The sequence below is a fragment of the Eucyclogobius newberryi genome, unplaced genomic scaffold (genome assembly GCF_026437365.1).
Source record: "Eucyclogobius newberryi isolate DKJ021-1_F unplaced genomic scaffold, fEucNew1.0.hap1 SCAF_17, whole genome shotgun sequence".
Lineage (NCBI taxonomy): Eukaryota > Metazoa > Chordata > Actinopteri > Gobiiformes > Gobiidae > Eucyclogobius > Eucyclogobius newberryi.
In genome coordinates this window covers 23,568,717-23,591,445 of record NW_027315801.1, presented here as the reverse complement: position 1 = coordinate 23,591,445, position 22,729 = coordinate 23,568,717, and the positions used below count along the sequence as shown (strand labels likewise).

The following is a 22,729-nucleotide window of genomic DNA, read 5'->3' as shown; positions in this document are numbered from 1 at the left end:
AGAACTGACGAACTGGCTCAAGACAAAAGAAAGAAATGGCTTGAATATTCAGGGGACAATAAGACAGATGATCACATAAACCAACTAGAACCTGCAACGAGACAAACGTTAGAACCAAAATACAGTAAGAAAATAAAATTAAATAGTGTCCTTGGTTCTCTCTCACCTATCAACATTTGACGAAAGCTTCATAACGCTAATAACACTCAGGTTCATGTTTTGAACCAGACTTACATTTCATAGAGTGCGCTTTAACTTCACCACAAATCATTAAATCAATGGAACGGCATCTGCAGAATGCCAGTTGCACGAGATTAAAATAGTTCTGCCGCATATGAACCTTGAATGTCTGTCTGAAATCCCTTTGCAATATTCCTCACTTAGCTTCCATTTACATGTGTTAGTCAGCTGCTCCGGTCTCAGAGGAGCCTAACGCAATACACGCACTGAATTACATCAACAAAAAGAGAAACCGCTCACGAGGCACTAATTAAAAAGGAATCTGTGCAAAGTTGCAAGTGAAACCCCGGGGGCATCGCACTTATACACTTCTCTATATGGCAGATGTCACTTGCAGAATGTACTCCTGTGCGAGACGAGACCATGACTGTCTTGCTCATGCGCGTTTTTGGCGAAAATTCATAAGTTCCTCTAATTAGGTCAAACTGATTTTGTATTAGCATATATTACAAGATACATTAAGCACAATAACTTGATGATTTTGCTTTTACCAATTTATTGATGTTGCATACTGTTGGTCAGATACTTTACAGGTACTTTATTAGCAAACCTGCATCAAGTATTGTACATACCGTATTTTCCTGACTATAAGTTTTTTTCTTCTCTATTATGCATTTTTGGGCTGGTGCGACTTATAGTCCGGAAAATACGGTATTCTGAATCAAAATATTGTTCAACTTTTTATTTCTACTTCATTTCAAGGACACACAATATGCTAAGGACACACAATATGCTAAATGAATGTTAAAAACATACCTCAAGTTTTATGGAACACTCCTGGACGAATGAGTGACTACGCCGACTCATACCTCAAGTTTTATTTCTCTTCATTCTCACTAGTTTGATTAGTCTCTCCCCTCTGAGCCTCAACAAACACTTGATTCCATATTTCCTCCTTCTTTTTGTGTCATAGGTAGAGTTCTGAGGTTGTCGGTGCTGTTTTTAAGTCCATAACAATTGCCGGACTCGTTCTGAGCATTTCAGACACCAAATTGCATCCATTAATGTGCGCTTACTCTAGCATGTTGGGGGCAAGCTAGCTTTTGTTTATTTCCCTCCATCCAAACATGAGATACCAAAGCAGTGGTACTAAAGAGCATGTTTAACGGCCAGTAACAATACCAATACAATGTGTGTTTTGTAGTATTGAATGTATAATTTCACGTTTGTTTGTGCTCAGATCTGTGTGTGTCTTGTGTTTGCAGCCTTCCCCTGAGGTTCTGGGTGAATGTGATAAAGAACCCCCAGTTCGTCTTTGACATCCATAAGAACAGCATCTCGGACGCCTGTCTGTCCGTGGTGGCTCAGACCTTCATGGACTCCTGCTCCACGTCAGAACACAAACTGGGCAAAGACTCGCCCTCCAACAAGCTGCTCTACGCTAAAGACATCCCCAATTACAAAAACTGGGTCGAGAGGTCAGTAAACACGCAGTTTCACTCTCTTAAAAAGTCTTAAAAAGTCTTGAAAGGCCTGTATCCAGTTTTGAACCACATGTGTTGCAGTAAACATACGACACACACACTAGGTTGGTTAATATAGACCATAATGCATTGCGAAAGTCAGAAAAACAACAGCAAACAGCGTCAGGTCTTTCACTAAACACAAAACGAACAAAACCAGACAGACATTCACTCGCGCTCCTTCTTGTTAGGAACATGCCGTTAGCAGGAGCGTCACCCGTTGGATTTGAATTCCCACTTTGCCTGTGCGTAAAATAGCTTACAAGAGACACATTTGTACCAATTTGACATCCTCTCCAAAGTAGACGCATACTCAATGAAAATGGCCTCTGTCTCACCCTTCATCTTTTATTCAGCAGCTCAATGTTTAACTAAACTCAGGAAGTGTTGTCTCGGCGTCCCACATTCCCTTTTGGGAGCCTAAGTAGCTTTCCAAGGCGGCTTTTAATAGACTGCTGGCGTGTCATGACAATGTTTGCTTTGCGTTCATCTTAGCTGCTACTGATGCTGCTCATCCTCTTACTCGACGTCTGGAGTGGGGTGTTCACTTCAGCAATCCACGGTGTTAAATAGAAGCAATGATTTTAAGTTCATGGTTCTTGTAAATAATTGATCATTTACTGTGGTCATTCTAAACTGTAACCCCTAAAGACCTGAGCCTCCATGACAACAGTGGGGAGTGACGTTCTACATCAGCAAGAACCACAAAAATATAACCACAAGCAACGTTTAAATCATGTGGAAGGTTTTCATATTTCAACAATTGATTTAAGTATAATGTATACTTCACAAAATGTAGGAGATATTTCTTTTTCATACATTGCCTGTAGAAAGGAGTCAGAGGCAGACATAAGTATAGTTTCTGTCTTAAAGAATGCATCATGCTGAGCCCCTTCACTGAGAGGAGCAGTCTTCCCCCCAGCAGCACTGAGGCGCTGTGCAGTCAGATTTATGGGTGAGGGTTAATTGGCTGCAGTTATACAGTGTATCTGTTCCTCTCGCAACCTATATTATTCCCTGTCCAGCTCTTCCAACCACAGGCCGCTGCGAGATACTGCAGATATAGATCCTGCAAACTGGCACAGTACAAGTCAATACCCGGGATATGTTCTTAATATAGTCCAGCGTTCCGTCTTCGAGGTTATGGCTGGACTCTGCTTCTTAGATAGGACCAGCATCTCCCAATCGATAATAACACACGTTAATTATTGCATATATCCTCAAGTGTTTATTGGCTTCAACTCTAGAAAAATCATTCAGAGCGTAGGGTCATGCTATACGATGCTATACGAGGTACATTTTGTAAAAAGCTGTCCCCAGGCGACTCGCTGCAGTAAAAATAAGTATTGATGGAGGTGGTTAACGAATACATTTAAGGTCGAGGTAGGTCTAACGTTGCAGGTACGCAGTGTTTTGGCACCGGATAAAGTTTCCGTGTAGTCATGTCTAGGGTACAAGTAACAAATCCCTTTAGCGTCTCATAAAACCAATGGACACACTTCATATTCTTGACATCGGTGTAGGTTCCCATTTGCATCTTTATTCTTAACCTTACTTTAAACATTCAGATTGGTCAGTGTTTCCCAGACATGCTACTGTTTTATGTACTATGCATTTGTCAACAAACTGACATTTCAGCAAATCCGTTCTTTAAAAAGCTCAAAAAAGGTTGTATGCTTTGTCCATCCAACTGACTAACATTATTAGTAGATGTATTTGAATATGCAAATAATATGTTCGACTCTTTTCATTTTATTCATTTTATTCATTTTATTCATTTTATTCATTGTATTCATTTTATTCATCTTATTCATCTTATTTTATTTTATTCATCTATTCATCTATTTATTTATTTTATTTATTTTATTTATTTTATTTATTTTATTTATTTTATTTATTTTATTTATTTTATTTATTTTATTTATTTATCTCATTTATCTCATTTATCTTATTTTATTTTATTCATCTATTTATTTTATTTGACTTGCAACCAATCCCACCTTTAGTCTCTCAATCCCTAACTTGGATATACACTTCTCAAACGGTAGAACATAAGGCAGGTTGTGCCGAAGTTGTGCGTAACTTGTATGAACCTCATTTTTAGTTTGGTACGTTTCATACTCGACTTTTTCTGATCCGGCGTGGTCCGTACTCTTGCTCTTCCAGGTACTACTCGGACATCTCCCGAATGCCCGCCATCAGCGACCAGGACATGAGCGCGTACCTGGCCGAGCAGTCCCGCCTCCACCTGAGCCAGTTCAACAGCATGTCGGCGCTGCACGAGATCTACTCCTACATCGTCAAGTACAAGGACGAGGTGAGCGTTCCCCCCCTACACATCCACACATACGTTCTCCCATATCCTAATCACGGGTGTCATCCTCCTCTTTACCCCTCCTGACTAATACCATGAGGTCATTTGAATTCAATTACTCTGATAAGCGCGGCACATCCATACGCGCGTCCAGGGTGAGCTATTATCACCATTAGAATGCACATTAAGGCATGAGCTCAGCACATTACAGGGCTAATGGAGCTGCGTTTAACTGATGTGACTTCTGTTGTAACGGCACAAGGGATGAACCAGTCACTGCTCTCTGATTAAACGTGAGAGTTTCGCTGTTTACCGCTGCGCCGCGCTACCAGTTTTATCAGTAAAGAGCACAGAAATGCTTAGACGCGACGAAATGCATAATTAAAAAGTGCGATTGTTGTTAGGGCAATGTTGGCAAAATATCAAATTGCTGTTTTTATTTCAAGCCTTGCGATTAGGTTTGCGATTTGTGTTGTAATAGGTTTTGTTCAAAGTTCACATTTTAAACACATTCAATTATTAACATTTAAGATAAGATAAGATATTCCTTTATTGTCCCACATGGGGAAATTTCATTGGTGCAACGCAGGTAGATACAGAGGTAGATACAGAAGAACAGATCACTTATAGGAAGTCTGAAAAACACTTTCAGTAGAAGATCTCCTATAAATAAAAACTCCCATAGACAAATAAATAAATAAATGCATAAATACCATTGCATGTGATCACGACAGTAATTGCACATGAATTATGTGTCACGACGGCACATAGACTGCACATGAATTTCACAGTAATTGCACATGAATTGCACATGAATAAGAGAAGATAAATGAACTGATGAACAGAATAACACACGCATCAGAACATGTTTTTAGGGGTCTAAACTAGGGTTAGCATTTTTATTTTTTTTACATAATATAGTAATAAGTATATTTTGTTGTTTTGCAGAGGAATTTGTTACTTAAATTTGTTATGTTGGACACTGCAAACTGCCAATACAATTAGAGTGCCCATTTTCTGTGGCTATTTTCTACAACATTTCAACGTTTAAAACATTAATATATTCATTCATTTTCTACCGCTTGTCCCCTTTCGGGGTCGCGGGTGACTGGAGCCTATACCAATGACTTTGGGCCTTAGGCGAGGTTCACCCTGGACAGTGCAAAAACACAACATTCATTATCTTCATTGGAATTTCTTTAAATCCTGGTACTTATAACAATTCCTTTCCCTGTATTTTACATATCCTTCTTTCCTTTTTTGCTGTGCTTGATAATGCTATTTTTTCTGGTCTATTTTTCATTTACTGTTCCAACTAAGCTTCTAATATTGTGTACATGCAACCATTGTGTGCCCCTCTTACTGAACTAAGATGAAAATATCAGTGCAAATTATGAACACATTTGTTTGGATGCCTATCATGAAATACTGTGCTCGTTATCCAGGCGAAAGTGTGTGTTTTTTAAGAAGCATCCAGACCCGCTCCATGGCTTGTGGGGCAGGTCAGGTGTTGGCTGAGCACACTGTCCTGACACTGACATTGTGTTGTAATGCCAGAAATCACAGTTTGTGGAAGCGGCTGTGTCACTGAAGTGTCACTGTAAGTGGCTCACGGAGAAACAATAGCTGTCAGTGAGAAAATCTAAAGTCTACAGACCTCATGTACGATGGGTGGGGTAAGCACTGGGAGAATAATACTAATCAAATAATAATAATACCGGTAATGATAAATAAAAGCATTCCTACCTGTTTGCATAGTAGTATGATATTTTGAATCTGTGCCAAGCTCCTGAAAAACAAATCAAACGATATACCAGTATTTTTTTCCTTTGTAAATAAGAACTTGGAGACATTTTATGTAATAATGATAAACTATTTTCTTTATAATATCTTCAACAACAAAAATCAGTATATACATAGTTTTGTGGCCATGATAAAATACAGTGAAACATGTTGAAGAAGGAAAAATACTACAATGTCACTGCTTCCTTTCCTCTTTTTATCTATCATCTTTTTATTCATCTAATCCATCCATCCATCCACTTTGCGGATATACAAATTCCTTTAGCGTTAGAATTCTCACTGGCTGCGGTATAATTAGAAAAATGGGTTAGAAAAATCAGGTAACACCTTTAAAATATGTTAATGCCTCATAGTAAAACATTTCAAAAATTCTAAAATTTGATTTCGAAATGTTTATTTTAATTTTGTTCAGCTTCTATGGTCATCTCCCTGAGCAGTGAAAACATCACACACATATATATATGAACATTGTATACTGTAAAAAGTATATCCACATGCCAGTTCAAAACAGCAGCTGAAATCTGTCCAACCGTGTGCACGTCGTAGATTCCCTGATGGGCAGCCATATTGTATGTCTTCTTTGTGTGAGCGTTCCATTCTCGCGCCACATTCATGTGTTCCAAAATACGCCATCACAGCCTTTTATCCACCCATCCTTCCTGCTCGTACTGCCGCGTGCCCACAATCTGACTGTAGTTACACGGCCGGGTTGCAGCTGGCACCATTGAAAGCTAACTGCCCCCCGTCATTACAGCCTATTATCCAGATGTATGCTTGCCCTGACCTCTCACCGCAAACACGGACATAGACAGGCTTATAATGCGCTGGCAGCAAGACAAAAACACACATAAATACAGAGTAGCATGTCCTCTGTGCCCCAGTCCCGCCTCCTCCTTGTACGTGCCAAACACAATAGCGAACCGCAATGTAAACGCGATGGCTGTTAGCGTTTCATTTGAGTTCACTCCAGTAGTACTTGCTTCACGTACCTGGATGTTTGGAAATGTAGATAATCTGGGACGCATGGGCATAGTAGACCGTTTATCACCTGAGATGACAAAGTGTGTGAATTGTTGAAACTATTGTATGTATGTATTTAGGTTTATTTGATGGGGATGAGTATGTTTCATGAGCTTGTGTCACACACTACAACATTTAAGATCATTCTACATGTCCGTCCATAGTTGTGCTTCTACATAAAAAGACATAAAGTCATAAACAATGTAGCAATGCAATACAAAAGACAGCACACATCACAAATAAATAAAAAATCAATACTAAATATTGATAAATATGGATACTGACAAAGATATCCCAAAGTGTTGATAATCTCTGTCTTTTTTTATTATTTTGTTCATGTCTTAAGTCGATTTAGAATTTCTGTAGTCGACTACAGCCCTAGTATTTGGTGATTGGATCGCTGAAGTATACAACTCCAACTTAGTCTTAACAGTAAATTATTTTTGCGTGGGCGTTGGATAAAAACATGTTGTTGTTTATAGTATTAAAATGATTCATTTGATGCCACGGTCCAAATCTGTGCCAGCCTCAGCAATACTGTCAGATTAATTCTAAGACACAAATTATACACGACAAATAAATCTATTTCCATGAACATATTGTTAGCTGTTAGTGCATTTTTACTGTAGCGCTTAACCTTGATGGCCATGATTTGTTTTACAAGATGAATTTTATATCTCATGAGGTCGTAGTATATAACATAATACATATATTGTATGTATGTGCCGTGCATTTCTGGACCAGGGCCGCGTCGCTGTACTTGGTATTTTTGGACCAATCATGCTGCAATGTCGTGAAAGTCTATACATGACAGTACAAACACCATATTTAACTTCATCTTATTTGATGAAGTACTTGCAATTAACTGAAATTAATACCCTGTCATTCATTGGAAACGTGCTCTGACATGTCTTACTTTTGTGACGTCGTTTGCAGATCCTGACGGCGCTACAGAAGGACGAACAGTCGCGCAGACAGAGGCTACGCGGCAAACTCGAGCAGGTCATCGACACCATGTCCATGACCAGCTGAGAACCGGCTAATCACTGCCTCCGCCTCTGCCTCCGCCCAGCCCCCCCACCCACCCAAACGCCAGCCAGCCCCGAAACTGGCCAAACAACACGCCTTCCCTGACGATCTTGTGACTTTTTAAACCTTTAATGTCCCCCTCTTCACCACAAAACCACGGAGCAGCAGCCGCAGCCGCAGCAGCCGCACCGGAGAGACCGCGGGGGTTTCTAAAACGTACAGGGATCGGCTTCTTATTTCTTTCTCCTGAACTGCCAAGCCGGGCCTGACGCAACCAAATCAAACCCGCCCTACAGCCTCAGTGGATACGGACCTAAGGCGGAAGCACCGGTTGAGTTCTTCGGCCGATCAGGCGGGACTGGTTCACCACAGTTGTGACCAAAAACTCTGGAAAAAACTGCAACAACTGCAAAATGTTTCTTTGGGACGATTAGCCAAGAACAACCCAGGATCTGTGCTTCTATTGTAGTGACAGTAGATCAACAGCCATGGTGAAGATTCAGTTCAATTGCTTCAAAACACAGGTGGACACAGGAAAAAAGGACTATTCAGGGAATTTATTTGGAAAAAAAACGCCCATAGTCCGACAATTTGGATTTTTTTCTTTTCTATTCCTGCTCTCCTCAGTGCTGTGCCACTTGTGTTAACTGCTGAATTTGCACAAACAAAGCTGAATCAAAAAGAGCGAAGAGGATATATGAATCTCTATATAGATATATAAATAGAAACTTTTTCAAATGAATGAAGAAAAAAAAAATGTTTTCCATTTTAATGTACAAAAGATTGAGGATTTGATAATTATGAAAAACACAAGGAAAAAGTCGTCTTGTGCCATGTTTTACTTTGAATGTTGTTTAGTGCAAAGAAAACTTTTTTTGATTAGATGAAACGTGCTATGAAATGTTGTCATGCATAGTGACTGAAAGTGAAGAGTATAAAATAGGCAAATCTCTCTATATATATATTACAGACAGCTTCTATATTTCATAACAAATGCAGTGACTGGTTCCACACGTCCGTTGTGGGTTTTTGGTTACTCTAAACAATGTTATCAGAGTAAATAGCATACATTACAAGAGACAGGAACTTTGTCTGTTCACAGTACAGTCATATTGGCAATCAAGATCATTCATCATCAGATATTTTCAGTGACAAATCTGGACATGAAATTGTGTAAATATGACTTTCTTAGAGACAATTTCGGACCAAAGTAGACACCGCGCTTCAACGAAATCTCCGTATTGCATTGGAAACACTGTTTTCAGTAACCAAACACATCCGTCTTTCAAATTCTTACGGTAAAAGCCGGCGTTGACGTCGAGCTGAAGGCTACGACTTCGCTCTGGCAGAGAAATCTATTATCCAGGACCATCCATGTTGTTTTGCAGCAGACTTTTTTCACGGCATTCCGAAATGAATGGCACTTTCTGGAGCGCCGTCAGTATTGTATTTTTACCAAGTGGTACCGCAAGGCTGAAGGTTTCTCAAATGTGAATGTGGTGTAAGTAAAAAGAAACTGTAGCTCGATTTTTGTGAGTGTTTTGTACCAGTCGAAGGCCTTTCTCTTATTTCTGTTCTGTGCTTTTATCTGAAGAAAAAGAAATATGTTTCAATGTTTTTCGCTTCCTTTTGGGTACGTGCTGCTTTAAGCGCCATTCGCAGTGCTTCATTGTGATTTATTAGGACACATTCCTCGCTCATGGGTGTAAATGGGTGCAAGGCTACTCCGAAATACCCGATAACACGCTGAAAGACAGGCAGGTGATGCAGTGCAGATGTGCCCGTCTCATGGTTTGGACGGGCTTTTACACAGCGATGGGAGGAAGAAGAAAAACACAAAAAAAAGAAGAGACAAACGCATTTCTCTTAAGCCGATACCGATGCCTCCGTAAAGCTTTGAGTTCTTCCATATCAGTGCTTCCCATTAGCTGATGTTTTTGCTCAAATACAAGCCTCGTCTCATCAGGAACAAAAAGCCATTTCATTGTAAAAGTGTTTAGTTCGGTAAATGCGCCCCCCCCCGTCACGAACAATGCGGCGCTACGAGTTAGCGCCGCCTCCAGTCGGCCAAAGCATTGTGACCATCGTGAAGTCATTGAACACTGCTCCGTTTGCAAAGTGAATTGTGTAAAATTGTACATAAATAGATGGCGATGTAAATAAATGAAAAGTTATTGTGCAATTTTAAAAGTGTCCAGTTGTACATATTACGATTGAGTCTAGAAAAATGTACGATACAATGTTAGCTTGCTTTTAAAACATGTTGCACTTCGTTTTTTACTGTCGAGTTCGCCGAGACAGACTGCCTTACGCTACCATGGCTCATGAGTTAAAGCACAATTTGTAGTCAAAGCTCTTATTTTTACTGAACAAAATTATTGAATTAGGCTTAACAAGAATAACCGAGACCTTAACCAGTCTTTTTGATGCCGTAGTAGCTGTTTATTTCGCAGACCTGGATTCCTTCATTGTGGTCATAATGTTATGGCTGATCCCAAACACACTGCCAAACGTGTTTCTTTGTTAAAATGAGGAGGTTTGGCAAGCGTTGGGTTGCAGGCAAATTTTACTTTCTTTTTTTGTTCGCTCTTGCCATGTCATGTGAAATGTACTGTACGAGCTTTGATACTTGAACCAGTGATTTTAAACAGGGTACAACTCCATACAGGGCGCTGACCAAAGCTTCTTACGTTCATGCCAGTGATTTACCCATCAACCATTTTTCATATTTGGTCAAGATATTGCATTTTAACACAGATTCAGCTAGGATTTGAAGCACTGCACTGTTTTTTTTTTAAGTTTTTTTTTTTTTTTTTATTGTACAGAATTTGTAAAGATATTTGGCTTTCTTTTTGAGTATAGAAAAAAGTTGGTAAGGCAGCCTTGGTCTCGTACGCTTTTGTTTCTGAGTTTGGCGTCTTGTTTTGTGCTTCACCACTTGTTGGGGTAAAAAAAGATGAAAAGAGCGGGGCGAGGCAGCGGAAGTCGCTTTGAAGAAGGCCCTGCTATGGTTTTTCATTTTTCATTCCGTTGCATCTGCGCCGTTTGGCTTTCCCCGATCGAAAGAGACAGCCATGCCGAGATGAAGGAGGAGGAAGAGCTCGGGAGTGTCCGCAGAACCGCTCCCCGTGCCTTGGCTGCCTTCTCCCTTATCAAAGAATGTGTTAGCGGCTTAGCTGTTACTTTTAATATTATGAAACATGATTAAAAGAAAAGTTAAATATTTATTAAAAGACAGTCTTTTCTTTTAAAAATGTGAAACTGGACCGGTGATGTAAAAGTCCATGTGGTAAGTACAGGGTTAAATGCAGTGGACTGAAATTCAGAAAAAGGGAGAAAAAACCTTGATAAGCAAAATCACTTGCTGTTTTGGTGCCTAGTTCCTAGAAGCCCTGATGGGATTGATCAGATTGACTTTAATTGCGTGCAATGGAAAAGGATGTTGACTTTAATTTGAAAGCACAATACTTCAGTAATCAAGGCAATTGAAACACATAGTATGTAATGTTCTATCGGCTGAAGCAGCGCCCCTTTTCAGATTATGAAAGCCATACAAATGGACAAAATGTCAAAAACATGATTTTAAATACTGTACAAAGCAGCAGTTACTGTCTCCAATCCGACTTCTGAAATGAATTGCACGGTGGTACTGAATGTCCATGAACTCCAGAGTCCCCTTCAGATCCTGAAAAGTATCGGGAGTGATTTTTAGGCATCTAACCTTATACTTGGAGTGTCTGGAGTTAACTAACGTCTTGTGGTTTCATCACACTGTGCATCTGTGAACAATGCATTTGTCCAAAACCAATCTCTCTTTGCACTGCAGCGATGCCATTTGTGCAGAGAGAACCAGAATAGATGCAGTGGCGCCAACTATCATTTTAGATTAAAGCTGGAGTACCTGACTTCCTTTGTAAATTACAACGTTTTGTGTTTTCCCCAAAAGAGAGTATTGTAAAAGCAGGACTTGGTGAAAAAAAATTGTCCTTATGAAATATTTTTAGCAGAAAGTAAAAGCCAAAAGCAGCGCTCTGATTGGCTTTGGCGTTGCACACCAGTTATACTAAAAAGCTCTTCTAAAACTGTACACACGCCTAAAATGAATACATACGAAAATGTCGGTGTAATCCCTCATTCGTCCAGGCGTGTTCCATAGTAGAAAAAGCTTCAGTTGTAGTCATCTGGACTCAGTTTGAAAAAGTAGACGTTTCGACTCTCATCCAAGAGTCATTGTCAATAACAGAATTTAGGTCGAGAACTCCGATATTAATACTGTTCTGTGGTAAGACCCGCCCATTGGGAGGAGCCTTCCTGAAGTAGAAAGAGTTGTTGGTTTCAACAGAAACTCCCCCCTTGTATCTACCGAGCTAGCCTATTCAGAATCTTAAAGGTTTTAACAGCCCATTAAGATTCTGAATAGGCTAGCTCGGTAGATACAAGGGGGGAGTTTCTGTTGAAACAAACAACTCTTTCTACTTCAGGAAGGCTCCTCCCAATGGGCGGGTCTTACCACAGAACAGTATTAATATCGGAGTTCTCGACCTAAATTCTTTTATTGACAATGACTCTTGGATGAGAGTCGAAACGTCTACTTTTTCAAACTGAGTCCAGATGACTACAACTGAAGCTTTTTCTACTATACATACGAAAATGACCAATGGTTTGGAACTAGCATAGCATAGGAGAGATTTAAATAGTTCTTCTTTCCCTTGTGTGAAAGTTAGATACCCCAGCTTTAAAGTAATGGTGGATATTTTGAAAATCATAAACATTAAATTACATTGTATTTGTATTAAAATATAGTTATTCAGGCACTGTTCACATCCATGGAGAGGAACAAGTCTTTTCCTTGCATGAAAAGCCCAGATTCCACCGTAAGATCTGAAGAGGACTCATGTTAAGCTTCTTTGAGCATAGAACCACAGACTGCTCTTTACCCTCAATAGACTCACCACCGCACTACCTTAATACGACATGTTCAGTCTGTCCCTGCCTCCATCCTCTTCTTCACCTGCTCAGTCCACTCTGATGAAAGTGGAATTCAAAAGGAGCGTGGGACATAAAGTACCTGCACACAGATTAAAGAAGAAGGAAAACTTTCATACTTGTGATTTCTGCTATACCTTTTTAAGAGTTTGAGACTTGAAGCTGCTGTGACAGGTCCGTTTCACGCCCGTGTGTGTAAATATCCGCCTCTTTCCTATTTTGCAAATTTATTACGTGTAAATATGCATCAAGGAGATTAAACATGTTTTTGCTACTCCTGCCTCGTCTGATGTTTTCATTTCACTCAATGTACTTTACCCACAATGTATTAGAAAGAATTTTAACATCATAACATAACTTCTGTCCTCCTCCACTATCGACCTAAAGCAGCATATTTAAAAGTATGCTACATATAAATAATTATGAATAATGCGAAAACAAGCAACAATTTAACAAATAGTTTTATGTTTCTGATGGTTGAATGTCTGCTTTTGTTTTATCGCATACAGAAAACTGTGAGTGTGCTAACGTTCATGCTGCGTTCTGGTTGTGCTCGGATGCTGGATTTTCCAAGTAATGAATTGTAAATTGAAATTTAAACAATTTTCCATGTCACAATTCCTTCTTAATCAACCCCCTGTGAGGTGACCGCTGTTGTGATTTTAGATCTGCAAAAATGCATTTAATTAAATTATCAAAGGGCAGACATTGGACCTTGCCATAATATGTGGCAAACTGTAAGAAAAATATGCGTTTATATCTGGTAAAGAGCAGGCAGCAATATTTGGCTACTGTAAATTTGCGCTAAGCTTACAGAGGACCAAAGAACTACTTCTTACTGTATGAATGTGTACAGTATCTTACCATGAAAATGTGTATTTTCACCACCCGCTACTGTTGGATTTTGAGTTTACAGCTTCTTCTGGTAAAGGCCATTGGGCTTTTGAAAATAAAACTCCCTCATACACGGAAGCTTAGAAACAAATTATTTGATTAAAAATGCAAACCCATAACTATATTTCCAAAAGAAAAAAGGCTGTAAATTCATAATTAATTAATTAGACCCAATTCAACACAAATGTAAAAGGAATGGATGGGATTTTGCCTTCGTACAACACTTAAAAGCTCCAAATACATGAAACAAGCTTGAGAAGAAAGTGTGCGTTCTATGTAGATTGTGTTTCAACCAGAATATCAAAAATATCCTTAAAATCCTGTAATACAGTGTTGTGTTACTTGTGTTGATGAGCTGAGCCACAGCAGCAGATATCTGAAAAGCAACACAATATTCAGGTGTTTTGTGTCTGACAAATCACATTGCTGCCAACAACGTGTTTACAAAGGGGGGTATTTACTTTAAAGTTTTAAAGATAAAGATAAAGATATTCCTTTATTGTCCCACATGGGGAAATTTCATTGGTGCAACGCAGGTAGATACAGAGGTAGATACAGAAGAACAGATCACTTATAGGAAGTCTGAAAAACACTTTCAGTAGAAGAAGATCTCCTATAAATAAAAACTCCCATAGACAAATAAATAAATAAATACCAAATAATTACCAATTTATTACTAAAATTGTTGCAAACCAGTCCCCAGGTGGATATTATAGACAAAAAAATAATAATTTGCTTTTGCATTTGAAAGGATTCTACTTACCTTTTTGCTAATGTAGAGACACAGCCACATAGACATGAAGAAACAACAAACCAAACACATGAGACAAGAGAATACATATTGAACTATACTGTTAATTCAAATATGAGATTCTCTTCCAGCCTTGAGGGACATTGCATTGGGTAATCAATGGTAATCAACAGTTTTTAATGGAAACATATATAGATTGCATATATTGGGAACTGCCCTTTTAAAGTCAGACAAATTACAGACCCAGTGAATAGAATGAATTAACCTACCTGAGTATTTAACCAACAGAGTTAGAAAAGCAAACTATGAAACAGCCATTGGTAAATAAAAGACAAGCAGATTAACCAACGTTTACTGGAAATGAACAAATGGAGAACTGTCCCAGAGCATCTCCTGACCTTCTCTGAACCACATTGAAGGACATATACAGCTTCCATGAAAGGAAAGGCTGTATATGTCTAGGACTAAAGCGCAGCCATTTGCAGATAGAGTTCATGTCTGTAGAGCCAGAATCCACTCAGGGCGGCAGAGATCGAGGATGGCTCAGTGTTTGCCAGGCTTCAGCGACCAAATCTGTGCCGGAAAAAACACCCCAAACCGGAACATATGGAGCGGCTGTGTTTTCCACTGTATTTGTACAGTGACTGAAATTTGGTCAGGATCGTAGTATTCATGGGTGGGAAGTGGCGTGACACACTCGTTGCAACGCCGCATTGGCATTGTGCATTTTGTCATCAAAAAGTCTCAAAATTCTTCTGTACTACTTGTGTAACATCCCCAAAGACCCCATTTGTTGCCACAACTGTATTACTGTGGTCAGGAGGGACCAGTGGACAAACAGAAATCACTCCAGACTGAGGCTGAGCCGTTTTTGTGACATTATTGTGTGGCCATGCTAATAAACGTTAGCCTACTTGCAGACAGTATTAACAAGCCTAATTTCCAACTATCCGGGTGTTATATATTAGGATCAGAGTCACTCACTCACCCGCACATAAAGTCTGTGCTCTTGAAAGCTTTGAGGTCTTGTCCGGTGCAGAGGGCTTGTGGACGAGGAAGCTTAGATGTAAATGTCAGCAAAAGTTTGTTGTGTTGTGTTTGTTGATTGTGGCAAGTTGCTTTTAAGTGTCAGCAACTCGCCGCTGTAGATAAGTTCCAAAGCCCATAACTTCTGTCTCCTTGAAGTATCAACCCTTTTCATTTACAATGTGATGTGCTGTTTCTAACAGTGTAGATAAGCAGCAACATGGTGGTGACAACAAATAAGTCACATGACTGAAACCCATGGATGGATGGATCTAAGGTTCGGTCCTCATTAGAGCAACAGGAACACAGCATACACAAAGACATCAAGCTAACCGATATTCCCCAGTACCTATGTTCCCCCTTTTCTATGAATAAGGGTATTTTGGTACCTCATATTTAAAAAGGTCTTTGTATTCTCTGGTGCGTCCATTCCATGGATGTTGTTGAGTGATGGCCTGTTGTCTCCTCAAATAATAGAATAGGCTCCTAGTTCAACCGCATATACGGTTCCACATCCCCAATAGTTGTGCATAAATGTATGGTTTAGCAGCATAACATATAGCAGCATATCCAGCCATGTGCAGGTCCTGGGGAATATAGGGCTGACCCCCAAACACACTTTGCTCGCTATGCTAAATTTAGCTCATCAGTCCATGCAAACTCAGGTAAACTAATGTTATCTTTGTTCCAACACCACAGGAATGACAGTTGTAATCCTCGCCACTTCCGCTGTTTTCACAATCCCCACTGTGTACTTCTCAACGCCTCACCATATTCCTTTGTCTTTAATTTTCCTCTTGTACATTACAAAGCATCCCCGCTGGTCTTGTCACAGCACAGGGAAACACATTTCTTCAGTTGCCACCTCCTGTTGCCTGCAGCCTCTGTCTCTGTGTGCGGTGCGTTCATGTATCTCCAGGCATCAGTTTACCATGTTTGAATAGTGCTTGTTGGGAGGAATGGCTCTTTATTTGGCCCCTCTATCGCTCTCTCTTTCTGCCTGCTTTGTGCCTGGGGGCTTTTCTGGTGATTTAATCAGCGACCGCCCTCGACACCAACTGCACTGAAAGATGCAACAGTGAAGAAGAAGAACAAAGCACAAAGTCTGATTGGTTCAGAGCTTAAAACGGGACGCCATTGGTTCTCTAGACGACAATGGCTATTAGTCCTTGAATGTATGACCAAAGATGGCTGTCATGGGAACTGTCAAGTCAAGATGTTTATGATGAATGTGTTTCCTTACTGACCCCTTGTGATTGGAGTAAGTATTGATGCAAATTGTCAGCATTTTACTGAACACAATGCTAGCATTTTCGGGCTTTCAATCAGATCCATCAAAGGAAACTGAAAGGTTGAGGACGACAACTGCAGGCAAACCAATTCTACTTGTGCATATAAATATAAGTACTTGAACTTCTTATGACAGATTCAGGTGTGACATGGCTAAAAGCATGTTATAGTGAAGACCAGCAGTTATTGTTACTCTATTTTTGGTACATTTCTTTACCACAATGATCCACCCGTCAGTACAGTTGTAATAAAAACAAAACAATGCTTAAGTCTTAATTCCATAACCTACAGGTATTCTCTCTCAATATTATGAGGTGGACTGCAAAGTGGTGATAGATTTATGATAATAATAATGCATTTGGCCCCCTACAACCACGAATCATTCACTTGCACTCCACATTCACACTGTGCAGGGTGGATGAAGAATCTTTACCTTATATTCTTGCCTAAGGACAAAACAGCAGTATAAAAACCTCAGCTTCCCCACTATGGCACTTGGTATTCCCAGCGTTCTCCCATCAAATACTAACCAGGTCAAACGTGGCATATCTTAAAAAAAAGATTTAAACATCATCATTGTTCATTATCCATCAGTAACTTTAAAGTTACATTAATCCGACAGACACGTGTACTATACGTGTGTACTTGTGCATGTGCATTACACCAAAAGGGTCTATTATTAACCCTAGTTCTGACTTCTGCAATCAGTTTGATGCTCTCCCGACTGTGTACATGTTTGACATAAAGCTTTTCCAAAGGCCTCAGTCATCCACATCCCCTTAAAAAGAAACCATTTCCTCAGACTATGTAGTGTTACAGGTGACTTTAACTGCACCGGCCCGGATCAATAAACTCCAGAATAGCTGCCGTGAGGGAGTTCCTATAACTCTTACAGTAGGCTTGTGTGTTTGTCAGTGTGTGAGTCTCTAGCAGGCTCAAAACAGCAGAGCAGAAGCCGGGGAAAAGCAAATGCAGCAGCAGAAATACAGGCTGTACTTAGACTGGGGCTATTTTGACCAAGTAGCACCAGCCTCCTCCTGTGCTGTAGCGTGGGTCCCGGTTGGAGGTCTCTGCACCTTTCCTCTCTGAAGATATCCAATACTTTGATCTTGAGAATAAACTCTACAAGCACCATTACACATAATCTACCAGCAGCACTTTATGCCAATCTCACTTTCCTTGCTATATGCAGTAGGTACTATAAGAGAACAAGGTTTTAAATATTATACCGGTACTCAAATTCTATTTTGTTTATAGCCATTTTGACTTGGTGGTTAGCCCTTAGCTCACACAACAAACAGGAGCTGAGGGATTAGCCTTCATGCAATTGCACACAGTTGAAAGGACAAATATGATGCATTATTTGTATTGTCATCAGCCTTTAAACATGCTCTTGAGTATTTCTACTTTGGCATATCACGTTTTAGAACTCTTTCTGGGTTTTCTCTAGGAAGTGACCAACCCACACAATTGTAATGATATGATTGACGGCAGAAATGTTCAAAACAGGTCTGGTGATGATTTATGGACAGCGCAGAAGACCTTGGAGCGTGTTACAGGTAAAATATGACATCACAGATTGTGGAAATTCAGAATGAAGTGATTTTGACACTCGGAGGGAGAGGCATTTCTAAACGGGATGTGCTGTTTTACATTCTGCCATTGATGTCCAAGCCAAATGTATCTTATCTTATCTTAACTTCTGTTTTGAAGGACATGGATCATAAAAGACTAAAATGAGAGACCACTTTGTTACCGTACCGTCTCCCTCTCTCAATGGGGTGCGGTCACATTGAAAATACAATTTGGATGTCATTATCATGTTTCGTGAGTATCCAAACACATCATAGTTTAATCAATTAAACGTATTTGTGCGAACGACTTTCCCAGGCTTACTGCAGAATCAACTTGTATCGCTTCAAGTTCAATTTTGTTCCCTAAAACGTACTTGATATAGGGTTTTAGTATTAATACCACGTTCTATGGTTGTTGCTTATAAGAGCTGCACTTATTTACCAGTTGCCATGACGCCAGGGAACATTTTCATTAAGCCACATCTCTTAAAGGTGGTGAAAGCGTTGTGCTGTACGAGGGCTCTTCTAATGCCAAGGTTGAATTTCAAAAGATAAAGAAAAGCAAACCAAACCATTTCCCTTCCATTGGGGATTTTTACCACACTTGTAAATCAAACCCTTGACCCTGACACATTGTTTTGTGATCTTTGCATCAGTAGCTGCTCCCAGTTACTTCTATATTCCCATCTAATTCTTCCGCTCCTCTGCTCCGCACTGCAGGCCTGGCTATGGGCTGCAGCTCCTGGAAGAAGCGCAGAGCTCCAGGAGTCATCTGGAGCTAAGCGCAGCTAAGCCCAGATTCCCTAAAGCATCTTAGCTCTGTGGTCTACAAAGGTTTACACAGAATATCACAGGACCCAGCGCTAAAGCCAAGCAGTTGGCCTCTGCCGCCCGAGACGAGAGAGCTAAGCTAGCTGAAGACTGATCTGAGGTGATTTGGGGAGTAAACACTAATTTTGCACAGTACACAGAGCTGCACAGAAGACCTTTAAAGTTTAAAGGCCAATTTCAGAGAAGACCTATTGCTTTTATTAAATTAGTCTCAAATCAACTCAATAATAGGTCATTTTCACAAAGAATGTGCAGTCGTTTTGTTGTCATGGTTTATCAGAGGAAAGTTCTCCATGGAATGCACAACAAATCTCCTTCCTGAAATGTTGACCTGGGTTATGCCAGATGCCCTCCCCGATGCAACCACTAGCATTAAAGTTTCAAACTAGCATATACCGTATTTTCCGGACTATAAGTCGCACCTTTTTACATAGTTTTGGCCGGGGTGCGACTTATACTTTTATTTATACTTATATCATGCTTATACTTATCCTCTGGAGCGACTTTTATGTGATATTATTTGTTATTTTCACACTTTCATACTCCAGTGCAACTTATATATGTTTTTTTCTTCTCTATTATGCATGTTTTGGCTGGTGCGACTTATACTCCGATGCGACTTATAGTCCGGAAAATACGGTAATGTTGTGGCTGAGCCTGATCCAAAACTCCATCCAGTTGTTCATATACTGCTTTTGTTGAAGTACCGTTTGTCCCTTTTCAACTGCAGTTACAATCAGCAACATGTTGAACTGTTTTTTTTTAACATTTGCAATATACTTATTTTACACTCTCATTTGATGCTTTTGGTGACCTCTTCTGTAGGGCTGCAACTAACAATTATTTTTGCTGTTTAGCTTAGCAATTATTCTTTTGATTAATTGATTTGTTGATTAGACCAAGCTAAAGTAATGCCACCTGAGGACATCTAGTATACTTGAAGACGAAAGAGGTTTTTAATCAGAAACAGAAAAACTAAATGTAAATGTTTCCTATGTCATTCTTACTTTGTCTGAGCCATAAACTTGGCACATGGCATATTTTTAAGTTTGTGAATAGTCAAGATAATGATTATTTGAGTTGACAATTATCTAAATAATCAAGATTATGCATGGTTAAGGTTGGAAAAACGGTTACGGTTTGGGTTCAGTTAAGGTTAGGAACTCTTAAGGTTTGAAAAATGGTTTGGGTCATATTTAAAGTGGACATGGTCTTAGTCTTTGTAGTATTTATAGTTTTACGTCAGTCAAGCCGCAGTTTGTGCAGATTATTTTTTTTTAAATATAAGTGTGGCAGGATAGCTTGCAGGCGCGCCCCTGCCACTGCTTAGACACCCCTGATAGGTGAATCGATCTCGAGTAGCTCCATAAATTAGCATCTGGTGACGTCAGTCGCCCTCTGACCTCACACACTTCCTGGTTACTGGGTGCTCCACATCGCTCCTCAGTCCAGGTATTTGAGCTGTAGTATGTGAATGAGATTGTAAGATGTCTAACTAGTGTCACTATTTAGTGTGCCGCGGTGCTACAACGGGCCCGCGTGGTGTGCGACCTCCAGGATGTACGGCGTGCTGTGTGCCGGGCGGCTACGCGGCGGCGTTAAGCCTCACTGTCAAAGCGCTAGCTGCGCCGTGTTGCATCCATCCCGTTTCAGGTTCACTTTAGATTGGCACCTAGTTAAGTTCCATCAGTGCGCTCATAAGTTTCTTCTTCTGTAGGTGCCCGGAGAAGACCCTGTGTTGCCTTTTTGTGAACCCTTTTTGCGAACTCTAGTATTATAACTTGTCTCAAACTGAATGGACTATATTATGAACACAACAGACTGTGAAAACATCGACGATTGTATTAATAAAATGTCATCATTAACTTGAACCTTGCCTCTGTCGTTACAACAACGAACGTGCTTGCATTTGATTGGTCCTGAGCCAGAACCTCAGGTGGCGTTGTTGGTCGTTTGTGTATGTTAACAGTGTACAAGATAGAGTAAAATAGTGAACGCACCAGTCCACTTTGCTACACAAGTTTAAAATGAAGTGAAATGGAAGTAGAGCTGAGTTCTAAAACAGAATCCCTCTGTGATGTCATCAATAAGCGATGCATTTACTCAAAAATAACAAAATAAAGATATTTGTCAAATTTAACTATTGTGCAATTTATATGTATTTTAACCCTTGTTTACATTGCATTATGGTTGCTAGGTAGCAGTAGTGAATTTTCCCTACCTAAGTCACACCTGCTGCCCATGTCCAACCAGGAAGTAGAATTACAAACATCACCAACATTGTCAAACTGGGGAAAATTTACTTTAAAGTGTTGAAAATAAACTGGTCACCTATTATCCTTATCTCACTTGTCACCATACCATTTTTTTTTTTTTTTTCTAAACATTTGAAAAATATATCAGATTAGGCCTCATCATAGCAACTGAGGCAACCGGAGCTACGTCACTTCTGTCCCTCCAGAGCCGACTCTCCAGCTCCAACCTTACTGTAATTTAAGACCATTTTATAAAGCATTGATTGGCTGTTCAGTACAAACATACATTTAATTTCTTTACAAAAGACATTTGCAGGAACAAACCCTGCTTCTCCACCCCACTGTGTCTCGTTGATTAGCAGAGGAGCGTGTTGTCGCCGGCATGGCAGACCTGAAGACTGTGACGTGCACGCGCAGAAAGACCGACAGGAGCAACAGTCGCAGGCAAACAGGTGCGGCTGTCAGCACGTCCACCGAAACACACTCAACCTGACAGGCCGCAGACGGACCCGCAAGTATCCGGACACGCGCCGAGATGGGCCAGACTCCGACAGTAGAGGAAAAAAGATGCCATTGCCGCGGCTTACAGAAGGAGTTTAATGACACATTGTTTTGAAATCGCCTGGAAGGGATGTGGATAATAAGGCGAACTCGGCAAGTAAAAGATAGAGAGCTTAGAATGAGGTGTCACGGCGTCGGACTGATCCATGGGGAATAATGCTGCCGCGTAGACGCATTTTTTTTCAACAAACAAAAAAAGTACAGTTTTTGCCGAGTGGTAGAAGATTCTCACCACTGTTTCTGCTGTTTAGGTAGACATTTTTATTCATGGCTCGGCGTCCTTGACTTCTGACTTCAGCACTTTTCCATGTGAAATGCTTGTTTTAGCATGCTATATGTGCGAGGGAAAAGCATACAAAGAATAATCAGTGATCATGACGGTATCAAAATATAGCAGAGAAATATGATGATTATTTTACAACGTTATATGTAAAACGAGGTATGGACCCATATAGATCCTTGGAAACGGAAGTGAGCGACTGAAGATTTCAAACTGCTCAACAAATTATATGATTATTAAAGGAATGGTGTAGAGGAACTACAGTCAACTGAACTTGTGTTGCCAGTTCATTTACCAACTCAGGACCATTTAGTGGGACCTGGCAACCCAAATGAGAGACTCATGTGAGGCGTATTCTGCTTTCTAATCAACGTGAGAATGCCAAAACACCCATTGCATGTAGTTGCTAAGA

At 40.1% G+C, this 22,729-nt stretch overlaps 1 protein-coding gene across 3 annotated transcripts in view; it reads left to right on the top strand.

The window, feature by feature from the left end:
• plxna1a (plexin A1a) overlaps nt 1-11,200 on the top strand; it is a 354,584-nt gene extending 343,384 nt beyond the window's left edge. For all 3 annotated transcript variants that reach the window (XM_072449536.1, XM_072449538.1, XM_072449537.1), the window contains exons 31-33: nt 1,446-1,658; nt 3,870-4,020; nt 7,777-11,200. In XM_072449536.1, the coding sequence (XP_072305637.1) occupies nt 1,446-1,658; nt 3,870-4,020; nt 7,777-7,872 (460 nt within the window). In that variant the 3' untranslated portion in view covers nt 7,873-11,200. The remainder of the gene's footprint in view (nt 1-1,445; nt 1,659-3,869; nt 4,021-7,776) is intronic.
• Nucleotides 11,201-22,729: the final 11,529 nt, after the last annotated feature.